Raw genomic sequence first — 24,191 nt, forward strand, 5'->3', positions numbered from 1 at the left:
CACTGGCCACATTTAAAATGGGATTCTGATGAAGCATAATTTCTTCTCTACTTGGTAACATGTAGTAAGTTGTGGAAAAGACGTCTTGGATTTTCTACGCCGTACAGTCTTCTAGATGTTTTTTTTTTTTAACTTGATTTTGCGAGGGGACGAACATGTATTTTTGCACTGAAGAACCAGGCGGGTCTGTGAACATGTTCGACATCCTTGCTGAAGCTTTAGAGGGCAATGTGTGTGCCATACAGGACTCTTTGATAAACGTAAGTATTGAAGATATTTCCTTTTTGTAATTATTATTTTTACATGTATTACATCCCAAAAAGATTAATGTTTATTCTCCTGTCTGAACATACTTGGGTTTTATGCCTTAGCATTTCACTTTGTTTGTAATTGGTCTTTCTTAAATTGTTGGCATATTTATGTATTGATTGCCTATTCTAATGCGTCCTTGCAAAACAAGTTCTCCACAGAGCACATTGTGACAAGTGGACAGTTGAGAGGGGTGGGGTTGAAAAAGTTTTGTAAAGACAAGGACAAGGACAGTTTTGAAGCCTTCCTGGAATTGGGACCAGCTGTCTTTGTGCAATCGAGACCGACAGCCTAAGAATCGGAGCTGAGCAGCAAAGTCGTTCCATATCCTTTGGGCATCTTCTGCAAGTCTTACGCTTTTTGATTTCTTGGATGTAGGAACCAGGAGAAGGGAGGAGTCGGTAGTTTAAAACTTAAAGCTGTCCACACAGTAGGCGGGGATCCAAACCGTGAATTAGTTTGTGGGCATGCCTTGAACTTCAGGTGGGCGTTAAGCGGCAGCTAATACCATGAGTGTGGCCATGGGGTTGAAGCTGGAAGATGAGACTAGTCTTTGTTCGGAATTTCCATGCAATTTGTCCTTTAGTAATTTGGTGAGGGCAGCGTAATGTTTGTTTGTATAATGAAGCCCTGGCAAAATGATGGCTCGGTTTGGCTCAACAGTGGGTTGGAAGATGGGGTGTAACGTTTTAGGCAAAATTAAAAGGGACACATTGGTAGGGGTATTTCAAGAGAAGTCCCTTCAGAACTCCCAAAAAAAGGAATTCTGATTTAACACTGATAAAGGAAAGTGATTTGAGGACCATGATGGGAGAATGGTCCTGCACCTCACGCACTTTCTGCTTGGGTAGTGCCACAAATGGGCAGAAAACACTTGGCCTCAATGAGGATTCAAGGATCTTTATTAAGTTATTTGTGGGGCCTATGCACTCCCCTATCCCCACTCCGTGCAAACCTCATCCCTAGCCCTTGGTTAGTTCTATCAATTGCTGACACCTTAAAGAGTCACAAACTCCCTTAGGGAACTTCATAACTTTCCCTAATCTCACAAAAAGTTAGTGTTCTAATGGGGAAAGTTAGGATTGTTGTTCCTTGCAGCTACCCTGTAAGATGTACCTGGTTACACTCAAGACCACCTTACCCACTCTCCCTGCTTCTCCCTACCAACTGATTTCACACCTCTGTCCAACTTCCACCCTTTAATGTTAACGGATTCCTCACTCCTCTTACTATACCACTACTCTTCTTTCTCTCACACGACTACTCAGCAACGTCCTTTTACTCTGTACCAGTCCTCTCGCATTCACATTTTACACTACCTTTCTACATACTTGTCTCGCAAGACTTTTCTACACAATCTGCTTCTCCCTCTTACCTCCTGCTGGTACGTGGTCTCTGTCCACTTCTTCTCTAACCTCAACTCGTTCATCCACACTACCTGTTTTCTGTCCCCTGCCCACTTTCTCAGTACGTACCTGCCTCCTGAGACATCTGATGGGGAAGGAAAATCGATGCCAAAGTTATTTCTCGAGGTCCCATCAGAGGGGACGCCTATGGTGGGGCCGCCGTATCTTCCCCTCTAAAGTCAGTGGCATTCTAGTAGGGGATTTATGGGTTGCGGACTGTGATGGGCCCGTTTGTTGTGCAGACCCTTGGTACTGCTACATGGTGGCTCTATGTTGCTGCACAACTCGAGTCCTGGTCTCTATCTAGCTGCTCCACTGTGGTGATTGGGTATTTGCGGCACTGGAGCATCGTTGGTGCAAGTAACGGCTTCAGTGTTTCATGGCTTCTTTTCTCGCTTCTCGATGCTTGTTGGGTTCTCTTTATTTTCTCGGGTGCCGGCATCTGAAACGGTAAAAGAATACTGGTGAGCATGAGCAACTAGAGGCAATGCAGGAGTCTTGGTTATGCACAGACGTATGATAGCATAAAAATGGGAGGATATGGGCATTTTTCATCCTCTGTTCTCTTCCCCATGGGTAGGATGGCTCTGGATTACATCTTTCACCTCCTAGGAAGGTGCCCAACCCTTCTTGACCAGGTCATGGTCTTGGCCATGTCACCATAGCATTAAAGTAGCAGAAAACAGGGGGCTGCTGTTTATTTTTTTCGTTAACTGTTATGACGTTTTAGGACAAAGTAGTATTTAAATGTATGGAATGTTCAGTTTCTTATTAGTGCAATTAAGACTGTTGTACTCTTGATGTCCAAATATGTCTGGACACTAGGTAACTGGTCTTCGTGAATCATTTATAGTCAAATCATAGAGAATGTAATTATCGGTGCTGGTAAATAAGTTGCTATTTATAGTTCGGAGGACCAAGATCTTTACATTTTCTTTGCTGTACTGTTAAAGGAAGGGGTTGACGGTGAGAAATTCCTATTATTGATCTGGGTTTCTTAAACATGTTTAGTTTTTTGATTTACGTGAGTCTTTTGAGCAAATATGGACATCACTTGATACATTATTTAGACATTTGATCATTTATCACCAAAACGTTAAAATAGTGTTCAAGTGACTGCAAAATAAAATGAAACATTGTCAAATGGTTTCTATGTATATGGGTCGCACACAAGTTTGCACTTGTGATTGCAGCTAAAAAGTCTGCAATTCGGCAGCTGCAACCTTTTGTGTGGGATCCTCTCCCAGTCCATGGTGGGGGTACGGCTGAAATCCAAGTTGCTATGCAGCAACCTGCCCCCCCTTACCAAATGTGCGCTCTGGATTCTGGTTGCCTGCTTCCCATCCCCGCTTGCAGTCTGCTGCGGCGCCGGAAACCCGGGGCACAGCACGGCATGCTTTTGTGCACGACCTTCTGTGACCCGGGCTTCCGCTGCTGTAGCACACAGACTGCAAGGGGTCCAATGGACCAGAAAATCACTTAATGTTTTGGATATACTGTACACTGACTGGGTGACCTTTTTTGTATAGAGTAGAAATAGGCTATGCTAGCGGCAGTTCATCTGAACCAAATTGGTGCTTACCCATTAGTAACATAATTTGGTAAATCTGCATAATGCAATTTCTAGTATAGGTGTACACCACATAATGATCAATTAATAGGTCGGAGATGCCGTTCTTGGTCACACCTGGAGCTCTACGTAGCTATGAGAGAATGATTTCTACTAATCATTCTAAACCCTTGTGTTAGTATAAATTCTTGTTTTTAATGTCGTTACCTGAACTTTAATCTCAATTAATATTACGATCATATCACCGGGCAGCGGAAGCAAGTGAACAAGGTGCGAGTGAAGCGGACATTGACGGTGATAGTGGATACTGCCGTCCCAAGCATGGCAACAATTCGATTGGAGCAATGGGTTCAAGATCCGCCGGCTACAGATTACGGGACTATAGTCCTTATCTGAGTTAATAATCCTCCAGAACATTTTCGAATCATTGGTGATATTACTATGAACCAACTTGTACCACTTCTCACATTCCAATGTATATTTGATTTTTCAACCAGGTGTTGTAGGAAGCACATCATTTTTTAGACAATGTTGCATGAGTCTTTGGTTCATAGTTCTCATGAGAAACATTCCTGGGTTCGGTTCTGAGCTGCCTCTTTCTGTTCCTTAGAGCTATGTCAAGCGGTGCCTACGCATCAATCTGGCATTGTTCGCACCATAATTCTGAGGTCTACTAGAGCCTTTAGTAATGCTCAAGCTTATCCCAATACAATTTTTATAATTTGCCAGTCCCTGCACACCCATTGCTAGTGGCATCTGATTGTATTGATCTGCATTCAAGGATATAACCAGTGAGCAAGTAATTTTCCAACACCCCACCACTTGTAAGTTGTTGGCCGTCCATTGAATGCAGTTATTTCGGTGGTTCAAAGTCAGCATGTCTTGCTCTCCACTACCCATATCTGGCATTTAGCAGTTGAAGACACAGACAAGGGTTTTATGATCACTCTTCCCTGTGTATGACACACATCTGCCACCAATGGTGCTTGCCGCTGTGTAAAGACATGGTCAATTAAACTAGAACTGCGAGAGGATGACCAAGTGTATTGAGGCGGTTAATCAGACGGGCAGTTTCCGTTCACTATGGTAAATCCTGTAGCGTATAATAATTTAGTCCAACTCAATCAGCGTTTGAATACCATTGTCAAACCCCCTTGTGCACATTGTGATGCCCCACTGCTCGTCTCCATGACACTAATATGGGTATCACTAGGAATTCTTGCATCAATGTCGCCACATAACACCACTGGTGAGTTACCCATGGTGGATAATAGTAATGGTTCCAATATCCTGAGAATATATCGATGTTCAGGACCAGTGGGGGCAGCGGTGGGGGGGTTTCGTATACAGTAATCGTTATGTTAGGCTAGGTGCGTTTAAGCTCCCTGTTTTTCTCAATTATATTTTGCCAACAAGGAGATCATTGTAATCAATGTTAACCTCAGTAAACTGGAGTGGATCTCTCACTCCCAGTGCAAGTCCCCCCTTGGGACTACCTTTCAGACCCTGTGTGGCCACTTTAGTGATAGATTTCCACCCATCTATCACAAGTGGGGTAGTGAACCATGTTTACTCCATTGCAATGAACCCAAATGTATCAATATATTTCAGCAATCCACCTTCTACGAATAAATCATTTGATCCTCTGGTGTTCCAAGTAAGCAGGAAAGGTGTTGGTTATGACTTGGGGGACATCTCTTTTCTTGGTGTTTCAAGCAGCCATTCCCAACCCTCCTCATCCCTACTTAACATGCCCTTTTAAGTCTCCTTGTTGGCAAATGAGGATATTCGGATATGGTACTCTGGTGTCCAAATCTTTCAGATCAATAGTAGTGCATTCATATCCCAACCTCAGTAATGCACTTTCATGCTCCATGATGTAGTCAACACATTCCTCTGCATTGAAGTAAATATACAATGTTGCTAGGTTTGTCTTCCTTGATGTCTACTATTTGTATTTCGTAATTCCTGATAAAATGAAGAGGGATGACACCATAAATCAATTCTAGGAACCTTGTTCTATTTAAATAATTTAATTCACTAAAGCCAAATAGGCTACAGATTTTTAAAGCCTTATGTCCTCCTCTAACAACTTGTGACTTGGGCTGGTGTGATTTATGGTTTGTGTGGGTTAAGCAGTGAGGTTTGTGTATATGCATCAATTCAAGTCATTACATCAATTTCTATTGGCTGGAATAAGCCCTCTTGATCGAACAAGATCTCATTTCCATATACTTGTTATTGGCTTGCTTCTTCCTTCCGTTCTGTGGGATCTGCCAAGTATGCACGGATAACTTTATTCCTCAACACCTTCTTGCAGTTGCTTCCCCCCGCATTCTCCTCTTTCTGCTACACAACTAGTTTTCACTAGTCTCGATAAAGTTGGCCATGCCACAATTGTAACTTTTAACACATTTCTCTTTATTTGTATTGTATGTGGTGAGTCTACCCGCATGGTCAAAATCTCATTCTTCCTCTATAACAAGGCGAGTGTTAGTCGCACAACCAGTTAAACATGTAACTATTCTACGCTGTGTAATCATTCCTTCACCTGTTGGGCCCAACACACCAGTTATGTTCAAGCAAAGAGTCTGTCCCTCTTTCCTTGTTATTGGCCTTATTTACAGTGTAAGGGTTATTCCCAATATCTTCATTACATGCCAAAGACTTTGGTTTGGTTTTCTTATTTGTGTTTGCATATGTAAGGGCCTATTTTATTACTTTTCTTTTTGTCCTGCACTTTTTCGTATTCATCACCACACACTTTCCCCCACTGTGTCACGATTCCTTCTCATTAGATTCACTGCTGGTGATGACAATTACCTTACTGTCATCCACCCTCTCCAGTTGAGTTTCCTGCTCCAGTCTCTAGCACAGGATTAATCGCGAAACCGTGAGCGTGTTTTTCGAAAAAAGTGGAATTTGCTTGACATTTTTCGTCCGTAGCTTCACAATGGTGACCTATCGCCTTAATCTCTGCATGAGCATCTAATTTTGCCGTCAAGTTATTACATTTTTCTATCAGGCTGTTAAGTAGATTTTCAAAAACGCCAAACATCTTAATAGAGGTACAACTCCCTAATGCCGATGTTATTCAACAAGCAACCATCCTCCTCATCCCTATTTGTCCCCCCCCTCCCCCCGACCCGCTCCCCACAGAGGGCCATAGGTCCATTCATTTTGTAGCCCCACTCGGCACTCTAGTGGTGCAGGAGATGAAGAGAGTAGTACAGGCTGTTCTGGAACTACTTTTGGCTGCAGAGAACACAAGTGGACTTCGCAGCACTTTCCCTGGTACAATTTTCTCTATACTACTGATAGTCTTCTCATTAGGCGTATGTGAGTTCAGGCTCTCTGCTTGCCAGACCTATTCCTGCTGCAAGTGTAAGTTCAGTGCTTTCTAGCTGTTGGAACTCTAATAAAATTATGTGAGCCATCCTTCTTACTAGACAAATTACAGCTCAATGTGCAAGACTGCTGGCTGGATACCAGTAGTCATTTTGACACAAAAAGTTCAATTGTCTTAGTACCTAAACAAGGCACAGCAGCCTCCGACTCAGCTGCCAGTTTATTTTGTTCAATCACAATGATCGTAATGTAATAATCCTTGAGGGGAAACGTTCTAAAGTAAACCTGGAATATAAACGAATAAGTATCCCAACTGGAAACGGGATCCAGCCACCCATTAGATGCCTCTGTGGCCCTGTACAGATAATCATCACTCTGCCAAGGTGACTCTCTCCTGATCGACTTAACGCAATCATTGTGTTAAATACTACTCTTTTTTTTATGAACATGTACCAGGGGTAATAAAGAATTATCGTGTTACTGTGAAGAAATCGTAGAGTCCTGAAGATGGCCACTAACTATTGAGCTAATGACACTAGGGATAGTGTCAAAAACATCTAAGCAGGCCGAAACATGTCGACTATCCAAGATACCCACAGAAAATAACCCTTGGGTTCTTCTTTTTTTCTTGCATTGTGAACCAATTTTGTTGGATTTTTTTTGTGTGATTTATTCGTAGTTTTTGTAAAACTATTTCCCTGTGTTTTTCAGGTGTTGTGACAGTGCACAGTTTTAAAAATCTTTATCAGTTTCAATTATGTCTAAAACATTACGTCAAACTGTTTGTTTTTGATGTCTCCTAAAAAGCATGTTTTATGTAATAGAATGAGAATTTAATACAATCCTGTTTTTTTTTATAGAAGTTTAGTGTGAATTCCACTATATTCTTTATGTGGAACCATAGGTATTTTTCACCACATATGGTAACATACAAACAGTGCCCCACCTATCTGAGTGACAGCTATGGGTTTTGGTGCGCTTCGTACATGTCGCATGTGTGATACCAGTGCGCCGCTTCAGTGTCCCGGTACTATTAGTAGACAGGAATGGTGGTTCAAAGGGCAACTCGGACAAGTCTGAAGTCTGGGCCGATGGATGCAATACTATTCCCAGTAGGCTTTTCAGTTGCACATTACAGAATGGTTGATCGCTGGGGACTGTGTGCAGAAGCATTATCTGCAGTGTTCCGATGCTCCCGTATAGTGTTTTCAATGAGCGTGTCGCTCCAGCGCCCTCATTTTTACATATAAGAAAAGCGCGGTACAAAGGGCATACTCGGCCCTGCTGTCACCACAAGTAGATGGTCACTGGAGACCCTGGGAGAAGGTGAAGTCAGCGGAGGAGAATACAGCAAAACTCCAGTTGATGTGTTAAGTAGCATTTAAAGTACCCTCTAATCTAACAGACTGGCACACAGTTTATCAGAGACCCATTTGATTTTCAAAAGCGAATCAAGCAGACTGCCAACCTTTAAAAGAGCCAACCACCAACCCAACTAAAATAGTTTGCTTACTATATGCTCAGTGTGCACTGCACTCCCCAATGGAGGAAGTATATGGGTTTAGAGGATTTGGGGGTCTGAGAGTTTAGTGAAGTATGGTGGAGAGTAGGAGAGTAAAAACTCCAACCACTGATTATTAGCTGTTCAGCTGATTAGCTCTATAATTGTATAATGTAGCCCTGGAAAAGGAACCCAAGTGGATCCCTTACTACTAAAGACCACCTTGAACCCCAGTTGGGGCACTAGTGGCAGCCACTGCCGCGGCACCGGGTCAGGGAGTCTACTTTAGAACACTGGCTGCGTGTCACCTTATTGCGGACTAGAGACTGTTTGTAAGCAAAGTGATTGAAGGCACTCGCCTGCCTCTGGTCTCAGGCACTGCATGAGAAGGCACAACGTAAACCGCAAAATGAGCACTTATATGGCAGGCAAAGCAGATGTAGAACCTGTGCAACCGTACATTGCAAGCAGAAGCAGCTTCGCTCGCTGCTCTCAACGTTGCTCTCTTGTCACGGTGCAGGTTGGAGAAAGCTCAAAGAAAGGACCAACACTTCCGTAACAACACGTGTCAAGCCGCACTGCCAAATACACGTTGCAGCCTCTTCCAACGCAAAATGTAATAATTTAGTGTAGATTTTTGTCATTGAAGTTGGTAACAATCTCACTGGAAATGCAAAACTATTTACTTTAATTCAGGGATCAAAATTAGGTTTTGGTGAGTGGGCGGTAAAACAGCTTCTACATATTGGGCATCAGTCAGTAGGCCTGGATCCTCAGACATAGCCAGTGCATAGTGCTGCATAATTAACTTGTGACTTAGATGCAAAGTTTATAGTTTTGGTCACTATGTTTCATTATGCTTTCAATGTCCCTTAGATGTGTCTTTTAGTCTCATAGACACATTACCAAATATACAGAGATAATATTGATTGCTATGTTAGTGTGGCTCGATTTGAACCCCCACAGTCGAAGGTAGTTTCTGGTAGTTGTCAAGCTGACCAGGCTCTCCTAGGCTATGTAAAATATATTTTGATTAATCTGTTCATATTTTGTTTGCTCATTAAGTGGGCATCTGGATATAATGCCCCCTAGTATACAGTTCCAACACACAATTCTTTTCAAGAAATGGGCGGCTTGATCAAAACTCAAATTTATATATATAATTGTCTTCCCAAGATTTATTTAAGGGGAAGCCACCACAATAATGCAATTGCAGGCAGTTTGTCCACAAGACGAAAAATAACCTGCCTGCTCGAATCACACTATTTCTCAAATAGACAGACATCCATTTACATAATTATCTACATATATTAAGTTCTGAATAACAATAAGACTTCTAATTTCAATTCAGCTGCTTGTCGGTTTATATTTGAACACTTTGCATCAAAAGATTTCCAAATTACACATGAAGGTACATTTACTATTGATACAAAGAACCTTGCTTTCGCAATAACATAAATGTGTTAGAATCAAAGAACTGTTCCATGTCTCATTCTTCCCATGTAAATATGGTGGTCTGGGCTGCTAATGTGTGTGCTGTAAAGTATGCTTACTATAACTTGCATTAGAATTCTGCAGGTTTTGGGTTAAGGAAGCTGTGTTTAGTGATTCAGAAAGCACTGAATTTCGGTTCACCCACCCAACCTGGGAGAATTGAATTGGGATTTTATTAAACTGGTATACATGTTCCTCCCTTCTCACCACACCAATAGAGTCCCGCTGTACAATTTTGAAATGACAGGTAAATCTGTTTTACATTTGAATCATTTTCATATAAGTAGAAATGACACGATTAGATTATCTTTCGTCCATTCCTTTTTAACTAGCTATTGCCTTCTTAGAACATTAGGTTGCGGTGTGGAGGTCTTCCTATCACAGCTTAATGTTGACTCTTTCTGTGAAAACACTTTGGGTACAATTGAATGATACTAGGATTTTCTTTTTTTTTTTAAAACTGTGAGCAGAAAGCATAGATGTGCGATCTATATCATTGCTCACACGATTTGGAAATGTATGTTAAGTTGGATTGAACGGACATCTCAATAAATTAAATTTTTACTTGTTTTTTAAAAATGTTATGTTATGTTAAATGTTCTTATAACGTGCACTGTTGCCACCTGCGTAGTTTCTTGGTGCTCTGGCTGATCTTTGAAGCAAGGGGCGGGGAAGTGTTAAGTTAGTAGGACTGATCAGGCGAAAAGAGCGAGAGCTGTGAAGTGCTGTTGGCAGCTTCAGTTCAGTTGACACCGTTCACTGAGCGTAGGTGTGCTTTTCGGTGGTAGCCACCATGTTCATTTCATGGTGTGTGGGTGTTGTTTAATCGTTTTCATCCAGTTCAGAGCTGAAGAGACCAGTTTTTAGAGGTAGTTCTACGGCTAAGCAAGAGCATGCTGCTCCACCACGTTTTTTCCTTGTCTGTGATTTAGGTTCTACGTGGATGTCGTTGCTGGATCTGCGTGTTCTAGTCTGCTGGTAGATGGTCATTTTTCTTTTGTATGATTTCCTCTCCTAGTCCGCAGATTGCTCATTGTGTGATGGACATTGTTTTAAGGTGATTTGTTTTTTGACTGGGAGCCAATGTAGCATCCTTGCTGCTGGAGATTTTGAGGAGAAGTCTGGCAGCTGTGTTCTGTGTTCGTTGCAGCTTCCTCTGTAAATAGTCTGGCATTCTGAGCTATACGCTATTGGCATAGTGTATCCTGGACATGAGTGAGATGATGGCCAGTGTTTTGTGTGTGAAGGAGAGGAATGGTAGAACCATTTTGATGGTGTGCAGATGGAAGAAGCATTTCTTATTTAGGGTTAGCTCGTTGTCCATTAGGATTCCAAGGTTTTTGACAACTTTGGATGGCATGGGCGGTGTTCCCAGTTCTGTGGTCACGGGATGTACTAGTTGCTTCCTTGGTTGTTGGATGTAATCATGATTTCCGTCTTGTCTGGGTTAATTTTGAGGTTATTGGTGTTCATCCATTGGTAGAGTTCTTTGAGACAGTCATTGTGTTCACCTCTTGTTTATAGCCGATTTTGTAGATGATTTGTTTATGATCTGTGTAGTTGTAGCAAGTGAAGGTGTCTTTGGATGAGGTTGATTGGTGGCATCCTATAGATGTTGAAGAGGAGCATGGAATAACGAGGATCTTTGTGGTACGCCACAGGTGTGGTGTCCCGCTGTGCAGATTTGAATGTTTTTATTGATACTGGTTTTTCTTTCAGACAGGAAAGGTTTAATCCAGAGCAGCGCCTTGTCTGTGATCCCTATTTCTTCCAGTCTCCTGATGTCGTCCCATATAGAGAGAAGTGCCGCCTCCTTCCCTCTAATGGGTCCAAAGCCAACGTGCGCCTGGTCCAATAGTTGGTGATTTTCTACACGTTCCAGTGTTTTTTGTAGACATGGGTCTCTAATAGGTTTGCTGGATAGGGAATGTTTGAGATCCGTCTGTAGTTTGAGAGGTCTTCCACATCGCCCCCTTTTGTATCCTTGGAGTGGTTTGATGTAGGCAGATTTGAATGCTTTCTAAACTCTCCCAGTTTAGAGTAATGGGTTGAAGAGGTTTAGGTAGCATTCCGATTGCGTGGCTTGTGTAAGGATCGATTTATAGATGTCAGGCATTGTTTTTGTGAATGCACCAGTGTTTTATTGCATTTGGGGGCATTTCCCATCTCGTTTACTATGTTGTATAGTTCTTTCTGAGTGTTGGTTTGCTTTCGTGATCCAGTCGTTGCAGTATTTCTTTTTAGTATTGCGTTTCATTTTTGTGCTCGGATTTGTTTTTGATAAGTTATTCTTTTGGCTTAGTCATAGTTTCCCATTCCTATCTAGTTTCCGTTTTTTAAAAAAATGTTATTTTATTTATTTTTTTCATTGGCTTGAGGTGGGACGAGAACCATCTTGCCACTGCTTTTTTTCATGATGGGATTAGGTTTTTTTCAGGGAGATGCTGTCAATTGTTTCCACAATCCAATCTGGATTAGGTCTGTGTTGCGTCCAAGATTGCGATCGATGGCTTTGAAGATTCTAGTTGTTCTTCTAAGTTACTGCTTTTGACAGTATTCCAGTTTCTTTTCCAGATCGAGGGGTACTTTTGGGGCTTTTTCAATGCTTTTGACCTTGGTTGGATCACGAACAGCATAATGATGTGGTCGCTCCATAGTATTTATTTTTTTTTTTTTAGTTTTTTTAAAATTCTTTATGCACAGAAATATACATAATATGAAAACAGTAGTAGCAAACAAACACACAATAAATATCTTGTAACAAGACATTAAAGATACCAGAGAGCGAACATATACAAAACATTTTTCAACCCTCCCCCTCCGTGGTATTTGTGTCCTTGATAATATCAGTTTTTTTTTTATTGGCAAACATTGCATCATGAGTGTCCAGCCGTGTGTCTCGCTCCTTGCACCATCTGTCACAGTTGAATTGTCTCAAGCTGCTTAGTGATTTCTGCGAGTTTGCGTTCTCTTCTTCTTAGTCCCTGAGGATGATCAAGTGATCATGTTTGATGGCCATGTTTGTGACGGCTTCTAAGAAGGTTGCGTCATAGGTCGGTGGTCTATAGATGAGTATGAATGTGAGGTTTATGTGTTCGATGTCAGGTGAAGGACGAGGGATTTGCAGTTCGGGATGTTCAGTGGGTCAGCTGTTTTTATTTTTAGGTGTTCATTGCACTTCTTCCTCCTCTTTTTCCTTTTGTGTTTACTTGAATGCATTTGGAGTTGTCGGGTAGACCCCTGTGTAGTGTGACTTTGTAGTTGTCATCTAGCCAGGTTTCTGTGACGAGTAGGATGTCGATTCCAACATAGCAGAGTAGATCGTAGATCTCCGTTGTGTGTTTGGACATCGATCTGGCATTGATTCGATTGTAACGGGGACACTATAAAGAAAAAATACACTGCAACAGCCCAGTCTCTGATGTTCTCCTGTCTGAGGTGGACAATAACTTCTCATTGTCATAGCGTTGGTGCAGAACCATAGCACTGTATGAGTATTTATTGCAGGCTTTCAGTGCCAAGAGGGCATGTGCTTTAACTTAATTTCTGGACAAAACCTGTTTACCCATAGCGTGTTGGTCTTGTAAGTGGAGCACTTGCTCAGCTCCATATAGCTCCAGGATGTTTGTCATGTTCCCATGGCATCCACATTAGCTGTTTTCATGTAATGGTGATCATTCTGTGGGGCAAGCCAAGGGAACGTATGCTAGTAGTACATCGTGGAAGAGAAAGTTTTAACACTGAAGTAGTTTTGGACTCTCAACTCCCTACGAAGTGCATGGCTAGACACTTTGGAGAGGCGGATTCTTGATATGAGGAGTGTCAAGAACCTTGCTGCTGCATTATTAAGAATGAGGCTGCCCGAGTTCACATGGTATAGAAGAGGAACAATTTTGTAACAATTTTGTTTGTTTGGGCACTTGTGGTGTTGAGAGTGGACACGTAGTTTCCAGAAAGATTAAGTTGTGATTGATGGATCACCAAGATAAATGAAAAAAAGATTGTTTCCCCAGTAACTAAGTTCTGGGATTTCACTGATCCGGCATTGAATATTGTTCAAGGGATAGCGCACCAGAGGGTTGAAGTTAGATTGTGGATAAATGGTCTACTTGAGAGTTCTCATGTAATTGCATTTTTTGCAATGAGACACATTCCTACAATCTGACAAAAACTATCAATATAATGGTAAAATACTAATTGTGCAACCTTGTTATTGACTGGGCTTTGTCTGTGCTGGAAAAAGGCATGGCTTGTTCAGCCTTCGAATTACATCTGAAGATTTGAGGTGATCCCATACTGTTTAAACACCTGAATTTGCCAAGGAGATTTGTGAGGCAATGAAATATGACTTTGTTTTATTCTTGAAAGCATTGTGTGGGAAGCCATGACCTTCCTTGCAAGGGAGTGTTGCTTTTTATTTTGTTTTACCCCTAAGCACTTGTGGTACAAATATAGTCTAACATTTCTTTCTACTATGTCTACAGAGTGGAGCAAAGAACCCTTTCTGTTATGTTTTTTTACTATGTCAAACAGAAGAGAGACTTTCCTAAGCAGCAGAAAGTAGTCTTTCTTCTATGTTCATATCCTATGGCGTATGAGAGTTTAAAAAAAGTTCTGATTTTTAACAGTATCTTTATTTTATTTTTATTTGTATGATATTTCTTTTGAGGACAGGTTTTCACTTGTGCAAATATTGTTATTGGCTTTAGCAACCACTTTGGTTTGGCCCATGTCACATCGGGAAACGTTTGCAACAATGTGTTTTCAACAGTCTTCACCCTTTTGTGTGTGTGTTTTATTATTTAAAAGAAAAAAATTCCAGTTTGTTGCATGTGCGCCCTTATTGAGATTTTATTTTATTTAATCACAATCTGTGGTTGTCACTTTTGAATATTAAAAATTATGATTGCTGGTGTTACTCTTTGATGTGGCTAAAAGTCATGATAATAGAAACCATTTTTCTTTTCTTCGAAGCACCTGGTAACTTTATTCAAATTATGTTGTTGCAATGTGCGGACTGCTTACTAATTGATTGCTAACTAGATAGCTGTCTAAATGCATAATCTGAATTATTTTCTTTTTAAATCAGCTCAAACAGTTGTTAACTGATCTTCCACATGACATGCTAGAAGACAGCCGAGACCTTTCATCACCAGAGTTAAATTCATCTGACTGTAGTGCCAGTGAGCTACCAAATGGGTAAGAAACTGCACTCTAGTTAAAATCTATTAATTTTGTAGATTGCCTTGTTTAGTCCATTGACCCAGTATGAAAAGATCAGAACCGTTGCTATTGATGAATGCTGAAGCAGACAATGAGGTGTAAAGCAGTGTCACATGTGATAGAAATGTTTCAATAAAACACGTCATCATGAACAGGACTTCAATTAATTGCATCAAATGCCTGCTCAATGTATGATGATATGGCCACCACTAAGTGGGGGGCAATTTTTCCCCTTCAGATAAGATAAGATTTCTCATATTATCGGAGACCTGCCTTGATTTTTTGCAAATCCTGCCTGATTGAGGTCTATTTGCTCCATGATAATCTGCTGTAGCCTTCTCGCAAGAAATGTCTGCAGTAGTTTGCAATCTGTATGTATTAGACTGATGGGTTTGTGACTTCCAACTTGCAGTTTTTAAGATGCATTACAGTTTTACTACTTTCTTTAGAAGTAGTGGTATGCAAGTGCATCTGAGGCTTTGGGGAAGAGATCCTGAATTGCTGTCTTTGAGCATGGAGTACAGATCAATGACTCACCCAGCAGTATTTTGTTGTGATTTATCATAAATCCACTCTACCCAATGAACTGGTGCAGTCAGAGGCAGTTGGTCGACTTTAGAATGTATTCCATAGGAATATCCTACTCTATTATCTCTGCTTCTTCTGTACTGCGAGGGGTCAGAAATGTGAGGTGGACAACTTTGTAAAGAGTTTTCAACTTTATCCATTTTATTAGATAAAATGGTTGGATAAACGCCTCACTCGCTATCCCTACCCTGACGAGGATTTGTCACCCTCAAATAAACTAAAGGAAACACTCTAAAGAAAGGATATCTGTCCCTCACACTTGTACAACCAATAAAGCAAAAAGAAAATATATGGCAATTCAATTCAACAATGATATATAATTTATGATTGAATTCACAATATGATCAATGCCTCTTCTCATAAACTGGTTGAGTTTCTCTTCCCCCAAATCTGAAGAAGTGTTTTCTCCACAGTTGAAAAGAAACCAGGAAGTCTGGTTTGACACAATGTTCCAATATAGTTCCTAAGGATTATTACTTGATTACAAAAAGCTCTGTTGCTTCAATGAGATTTCGAAAGTAATAGTAAGTTCCAACTCCTCCTGGAATAAGGACTGTCTCACATTTGTCTCCTCCAAGTAAACAAAAACAATAGTTTGCACCGGGATGACTTGCCACAACTTGGGTTACAGAAAGAAATTGTCTATTCCAGCTCCTCCTAGGGTAAGAACAGGTATTCTTTAGATGAACAACAACTGTCTTCGTCAGGATGGTTTGCCACAACTTTGGTTTCAAAAGAATTTGATCTTTCCTCAATAAGCTTTCACAATTCTTCTTCAAATGTCACCAGTTAATGAGTTGTTTTACAATGACAGTTCAGCACTTGCACCAACTACTACCTGGTTTACCCCTTTGCCAGGTCTTTTCAGGCAACAATTTCTTGCTATACATGTATACTGGCCTGCTTGTCTACTTCATCAAAAAGAACAGAAAAGTGCTTCTGTGGTAACTTAGAATAACAACAACTTCATATGACTTCTTTAGCATCAAACTTTGGTGAAAGAGGGAACCAGATTAGTGCTCTTTAAGACTCCTTGGCAGCTATGCTCCTCGCCCTCTGGATAACCTTCTCCAGAAGGGCAGCCTGTTTTCCACCTTTCGTTCCCCTCTGCACCAACAACCAAATAACAAAATAGGGATCAAAAGAGACTCACTTTTTTCCATCTTGGCTTTGGCAATGTAGGTTTCTATCACCTGATCTGTGTTTCATAGCACATAAGCAGCAAGTCTTACATGCATTAAGCATGCCAATAGTCCCCTCTTGCCTTGAGCACTGTTTGTTATATTGTTATTGTTGGTTGTTAACATCTCTTGTCTTGGGTATTGCTTGTAAACTGTTGGACCTTCTACAGCTTCCCCACTGCATTTTTGGGCTTTTCACAATCTCAGACGCTTATTTGCACAGTCCTTTTGATTCAATGGGTATGACTTTTGTTGGTTTCGTATAGTTCGGTTTTCAAAAATACATTTATTGCTGTTTTTACTCGCACACGAGTGAAACTGCCTGCCGTGAACACACGGACAGCGTTGGAGTGCTCCGGAGTTACTTGCAAGCTGTGAACTCACCGGGTAAGTCGTTCAATCTGTTTTTTTTTGTGCTTTTGTTGCCTCTGTCACAGCCTACTCTTGTCCTCCTCTGCCGCTCACGCCACTGAGAAATGGAGCTTCTTCTGCTCTGGAGGGGGTTGTAAGGAAGGCATGGTATCAAGAATAGACAGACACAAGTGATCACGATTCAAAGGTGTTTATTAAACTGAATATGTAAGTTGGAAGAACGCCTAATCTAAAGCTAAAATGGGAGCAAGCTATGTCCATCAAATTTTAAAAAAAAGGCAGTCCAAGTGGTGTCTTGTCAAATAAAAGGGCATATACTAAAAAACCTATTGCCAGTCCTTCAAGCTAAATGTAAGAGTGTGGGATAAGGTTCACAAGAAAGAAAAGTGTTCACAAATGATGAGTCAGGATGTGTAACCAGGGGGTCTCCCTTACCCACATTTTGAGCACGGGACAAGGTGTGACTTCTGAGCACAGCACAACTCTCGAGCTTTCCCAGTATGAGATGACAGTTGAAGTCTCTTTTCTCCTAAAAGTCTCTTGCCTTCGAGGATCTTGCCTTCGAGGACCTGATGCAAACAAATAAATAAACAAAAGTTCCTTTCTCTATGCACATTGGGTGATTTTCACTCTTGGATCCTGCTCTTCCGGGCTCAGATCTACAAACAGTTCTTTAGCGATATCTGGGCCTTTGGTGGTTAACTCTCTTGCTTCCGATTGCCTGATAGATTCAAGATGACAAATAAAGTTTCTTTCGGATAGCACTTGGGGAGATTCTTCACTCCCCAACTCCCCCCAACACCCCCCCACCACCTGGTCCCTCTCTTCCGGGCGCAGACCCCTCTCGAATATCAGTTCACTCCCTTCAGGTTCACTCTGGCTTATATTCAAAATGACTTCACTATTGCATTCACGTGTCGTTTGGGTCATGGCTTCTTACCTCTGGGTCTCCCTCTTTGGGGCTCAGACCCCTTTCAAACGTTTGCCCTGGATCATCATCATCATCATCATCACCCTTGTCCTTCTGGGTCTCGGATCCTAAACAATTCCTTGGATGTCAGCCTCCCTCAGCCGGGTTCACTATGGCTTTTTCAAAGATCTTTTCTTCTTGGCATTCACAAATTTTAATGTCTTTTTAAACAGTTGCTCATGGACATCCCTCAGCTGGGTTCACTTTTGTCAGCACACTGTTTCTTGGGACTTTAGACATTGCCCCTCTTTATCAACATCCCTCCTTCGGGTGCACTCTTGCCACTTCGCTTTTCCTTTTGCTTTCTCTTCATGCGGGATTCACTTCCCTTATGTTCTCAAAGGTTTATCGGTCAATGACTTTCAAATGTACAGGGATTTTGCTAGACCCCCTCTATGTCACTTTGACCTCTCTTGGCGGCTCTTCTATGGCCTTCTGCGATCAGTAGTTTCAATCAACACTGGACCAACAAGTCTCTCGAGTGAGCACCCATGTGTTGCCAATCTCCTCTGCAAGTGGTCTTCCCGTAACAATTTCTTTGAACTTTCTTCAATGGGCCACTTTGCGCCTTTCGTTCAATACAGTTTGGTTACTTATTGGTGCTCCTTCGATTCACCGACCGTGATGAACCTCTTGGCTTTTCTGAATATCTGGATTCAAAGCCGGTACCACAGTAGTAGGCGTCACCCTCTGTCCTGCTTATTAGCGTTGGCATGCTCCGTGTACCGTTGACACCTGCTGTAACACACTTGGGCTATTGTTCAGTCTTCCGATTCCTTCTACGCAGGTCTCACAGGCCTGGCTCGGAAACGGCAAGGTTGCTTCTCTCCTTGTCACCCTCTCTGTTCACGCCGTCTTTCTCCTCCTCTTGAACTGCCATTCCTCTATCAGTCTCATTGTGTGGTCTGTCTTGTTGGTACTGTGCTCCAACCTTTATCCCTGTGGGGAAGGGCTGGGGACATCAGGTGTGTTAATTCTGGTCAATTGCCTGACTTTGCCTGAACCTTGTATTGGGACATGTCGTGCAAAACGGCTCTGGGGTTAGTCCGTTGTCTTTCATGGTGTGCAAAAGCGTTTGTTTCAGAAAAGGTGGGGGCAGTGTTTCTGAATGTCCTACGTGGTAGCATGGGGGACAAGGTGTTGTAGGGAATTATAACCCTCGTACTGGGAGGGTTGGTAAACTTAAAAAGATGTGTTTGGTAGGGTTTGTGAAATACACAGGATCGACCAAGATTATTGTTGTGAAAGGAACAGGGGCGATTGTGGGAACTGTAGTGTTTTGTGAAACTGGACTGGGTGTTCGGCAAAGAATAATCCTAGAGATGTGGCGAAGAATGGTTGGGTGTATTCGGGCAGGGACCAGGAAAATGGGGAGTCTGCGAGAGACTTTCTGGGTGCAACTGAGTTTGGGATTCTAGAGCATTTGTTATGTACACAGCTGTTATGGGATATGGTCAAGAGAGAATCAATGGGATGGAAGGGAGGTAGATGTAGTACAGCCTACAAAGACCTTGGGGATCTCATTTTCCTCTCCTCCTTCCCCCGTATAGTACAGTGTCTCATCAGGTGGCTTGTCCTCTTCTATGGTTGGGGTCTGAATTTCAGCCTTTCCCAGGCCACCAGAATAAAGGCTTCCCGAGGTCTGCTTGGGAGAATACCCTCCGGTTTCTCACAGGGTCGAGTGCAACCCAGCCACCTGGAACCTCTAAAGCTGCTTCAAGCTGTGCGTCTGTTCCTTACGCTTCCTGCTGCGCGACCTCTGCAACAGGGGGAATTCAAGGCAAACGTTCACTTGAGACCTGCCAATGCTTCAGTTTCAGTGGTCCCAGCGTCTCTGCTTGCCTTTTCTTCCCCCTCTGCTGCAACCATTCCCCGCGCTGCTTCTTCCACTGCTTTACTCCTTCTTTTGATTTCTGCACCTGACGGGGATTTTTAAGCCTCTCAGTCCGCTCCAGGTGTAGCTCATCTACATTAATTGACCGCTGCCACAGTAGTTTTCCACTGCATCCCCTTTCCTCGTCCCAGCACTGAGGGAATGATGGGACTTGAAAGCCCTGGCAACAAAGGTTGTTTTTCTAACTCTTTCTGCTTTGCAATAAGCCATTAAAAGACTAGGGTTTTGCAGAAGTTTCAACAGGGGAGGTTCCCCTTCCTCCTGACCGGTTTCCAAACCCATGAGATTCTTCACAGAACAGCACCCCCAGGGCCAGCATCAGGAAGCGTCTGCCTTTGCCTGCCACACGCGGAAGGTCCCAGGTCGAGGTTTTGGGGGTCGGTGGAGGGACGGGGGGGGTGGGGTAGGGTTCAGTGCGAGAGATCACTACTGATTTATCACAGTACACTGGCTGGACATTCTAATATTTGATAATAGTTTTCTTATGTCCTGCTATGCTGAGGGATCAGCAATGAGAGGAGGACACAGTTATAATCTCAACATTAGGAATGTTTTTTAAAAGAAAAGGGGTTTGGATAAAGGCCCATCTTTTCCTATTCAAAAGAAATATCTCCGCCTAGGAAACTGAAACTAAAGCAAATTGACCTTGTGTCCAAAATACATCTGACACTCGCCCTAACATACAGAAGCAAAAGATATTGTTGTTTTCAATTCAACAAAAGTGTGCAAAATGTGTCTCTCCCTTAATATTCTCCTCAAGATGGCAAAGCAAATGTCCTTTCTACAACACAGATTGGAATTGAGCAAGAGTGAATCTTTCCTAATTTTCAGGATGGCAAAGCTAATATTCAATTTGAACAAAGGTTTCATATAAAGTATCTCTGCAACACAAGTTTGGATTGTCTGGTATACGCCCCTGCCGGGTACTCCCCAACTGAATAGATATGCTGGTTTACTTTCCTGCCAGGAATATCTCATTTTTGTTTGTATTCCCCTGCCAGGTATCTTTTCCCAAAAAGGTTCACTACCTGAGGTGCATCTTGTATCGGGTCGGTCTGCAATGTTCACTTTCCTTTTTGAAGTATAACTTGGTTGTTCTTCTTCAGGTTTCCCCAATTTGACATTTCACATAAGGAGAACTGGACCGGTTTTGCCCTTGGTATTTTTTCTTTAAAGTCTTTTGGCTTATGGCAATGCGGTTTCCAAGTTTCTTCAAATTGACATCTCATATAAGGAGAGTTGCAGTGCTTCCGCTTCGAGATGGCCGGAGTTCCTCTTCTCCGACACCTTACACCTCCAGACGGCTGCCTGCAAGTGTCTCCGCATTCCAGCATGGCTCATCTCCGTAATCCTGCCTCTGGGTCAGCTTCCTGCTCCGCACTCTCTGCAGCTTGCTTCGACTTCTTCTTCACCTTCTCTCACCTGTAGGCGAGTTTAAATGTCCCACGCAGCTGCTTGAGTGATTGACAACTAGATCCCAGGCTACACTTGTTATTACTGTTACGCCGTGTCAACTCCCCGCTCCTCTTCTTCGTCCCAGTACTCAAGGCTTTCTGGGAGTTAGAGTCTAAAGGATTTTCATACTGTTTCAAGTTACATAGTTGAGCACTTTTGTCTACATAACATTCTTTACATAAGTTTTCATAAACATTGGATGTCAAATGTGTTGTAGAGGCATTGTGTATATGTGAAGAAAGAATCAAGTTCTGTTTGAGATGTTTAACAGAAATGGGTTTTAAGTTCTTGTCATTATTCGGAAGCCTATAATTATAACATGCCATTAGCGACTGGAAGAGTACCACATCTCTCCTGTTGGAGTCACCCCTCTCCCTTGACGGCCATCTCCTCCATGTGATCCACCCTCGGAATACCACCCCCAGGGTCATGATCAGGTTACGGCTGCCTTCCCATGGCCACATGGCTGGAGACTTTAGGCTGGGGATCAGCAATGACTCTGCAGGATTCATCACACTAGCCTCTTCTGCGCAGTGTAGGCACATGAGTTGTATTATTTTTCGGCTTGAGATGTACAAACGCAGCTTCTCTAGCCACAGGATACTTTGTGCCGAATGCACGTCCCTGGCATACCAGAGTTTATGAATGCCAGCAATTGGGAAGAATACTTGGATTGTGCACACTGTGAGTAGATTTTGCCAGTTTCAAAAAGCAATAGATGGTTAGGAACAAGTAGTGTTTTCTGTGCGATAGGCTTGAGATTTGCTCAAGAGGTCCCTTGGAGTGTGCTAATATTTTGGCTGGTGGTACATTTTTAAACTTTCCTTGCGTTATAAGCATCTAAATATGCAAATTAGCATGGAAATGTCAATGTAGCTGAATTATGTAGCAGATAGTGAGTGGTTACATTTTTGTCAATAAGCTGGCAAACATCTTCTAAATACCGTCCTACCTACCTCTCATCTTTGACCAGCAACACATTAGACCAACCATGTTGCATAATGAACATTTTATCTTCTTTTTGTATGATTTTGAAATGTTTTGTTTGTCAGTGCACATCAACCATGGGAACATGAGACCAGTTGGAGTGAACAGCAACCAGCAGCCATATCCCAAACGGTATGTTCTCTCCACTCCCGCTTCCCCTCCACCCCCCTCCCCCTCTCAGTTTTTTATTGCGACTTAACTGTTCTGTATTTTATCTCTGGGAATGATCGAGCTATCATTTCAATTTGCTGTGGTTGCCTTTTAATAGGGCTATGTTGATGATCGCCTTGCGACTCCTTATTGTGAACAGTACATGCACAGGAACATGAATGACTATGGCCATCGCTTTGGGGGTCAGCCGGATGTTGAAAAGCATACCAATGGCTGGAGTGACAATCACAGCGAGGATGAAGATGGCTCAGAGTATGACATTAATTATAGCTACCCAACGAGGCGTAAAGAAGACCCTGAAGAACATGGATATCATGTCCTAGATGATTACAAGTCTGATGATCAGTATCAGCAAAGTGCTATATATCATCTCCCCGAAGACTTTCAGCCATACACAAATGGTCATCCGCAAGAGTTTACTGCACCAAAAGAAGTGCCCAGTTTTCCAGATGCCCAGAGGGAAATTCCTCAGGTATGTCTCTTCAGTGCTGTTACAGAATTGTGTTTCCTGGAAACGTGCAAATATTACTGGAATAAATAATCACAATATACGTGCACAATTTCTAGACTGTTTATTTCTTTGCATGTAGATTATTTTATGTACATGTCATCACGCTGTCGGGCTATATTTATATAGTTTGAATAATTGGTCAATAATTAAGAGCAGTTGCCTCCTTCAGCTGTTTGGCGCCATTCAGCACTTCCTCAAGGTTTCCTATTATTGCAACAATAACCAAGTTCCCAAAATCCGCTCTGTATCTTTCATAAGTTGATTTAGTTTAACTGAGGCAATTACTAGACATCAGTCAAAGCTGTATTTGTTAACTAATTATGATTTGTGACCTTCTGTCCAAAGCTTTCCGGGTTTTGGGTACACTTCACTGACTAGAAATAATAATCCCGTACCATTTTATTAAATTAAGCACTTCCCTTGCACTTTGTTCACATAGCCTTTGCTATTAATTTAATCTCTCAAATAATAAGCATCCTAACCTCAACATGATGTTGTATTTAGCTTTATTTTTTTAATTAGTTTTGTTTATAGCAGGAACATAGAATAGCACATGTGTTGAGCTGTAAAAACAGGCATACCATGCACATGTATAAAAAGCAAAAGCAGCAAATATAAACTCTGTAAATGCAAATATGCATCAAGCAAAACTCTAGGGCATGTTTCCACACAAAATGAAATCCATAAAACCAAAAGGACCTAAAAATGTCACCCCACAGCTGAATTGGGCATTTGAGGAAGGATCACTAGAGAGATAAAATCACAAACGCTGAATTGGGATTCAGCGTGGCCTGGTGAACTGAGTTTATGGTATAAATAACTGTTTGCATTTGTATTTCTTTATTTGTATAGCACACCTGGCCCAAAGGCATCTGGGCACTCATCTTGAGGTTACAATGACACAAATTACAGATTACAGCAAAGGAAAGTAATACAGAATATATGTGCAGTACAAAATATACGGGGTGAGGGTGAGGAATAAATAAAATTAATAGTACAAGAAATAAGTTGTATGTACAACATTGCAGGGTGTAAGCCGAGCGGCGGTACCAAGATGGTGCAGACTCAGACAGTGGGAGGAGTGTCTGAGGCAGAGAGCCACAGTTTGGTTTTGCTTTTCAAGGAGGGTTCGGATCGAAGAGGGTCGGGCAGGGTATTCCACAGTTTGGTGGCTAGGACCGGGAAGCTAGTCTTGCCCGCTTTCTGAAGTT

General features: G+C 42.1%; 1 protein-coding gene across 3 annotated transcripts in view; it reads left to right on the forward strand.

Annotated features, from left to right (window-relative positions):
- Positions 1-24,191, forward strand: part of CEP152 (centrosomal protein 152) — a 475,089-nt gene that overhangs the window by 46,447 nt on the left and 404,451 nt on the right. For 2 of the 3 annotated variants that reach the window (XM_069624789.1, XM_069624790.1), the window contains exons 3-5: positions 14,718-14,827; positions 22,364-22,430; positions 22,567-22,941. In XM_069624789.1, the coding sequence (XP_069480890.1) occupies positions 14,718-14,827; positions 22,364-22,430; positions 22,567-22,941 (552 nt within the window). The other variant, XM_069624791.1, reaches the window with a different exon arrangement.

This window comes from Ambystoma mexicanum, chromosome 11 (genome assembly GCF_040938575.1).
Source record: "Ambystoma mexicanum isolate Mex_15411 chromosome 11, UKY_AmexF1_1, whole genome shotgun sequence".
In the NCBI taxonomy this organism is placed as follows: Eukaryota; Metazoa; Chordata; class Amphibia; order Caudata; family Ambystomatidae; genus Ambystoma; species Ambystoma mexicanum.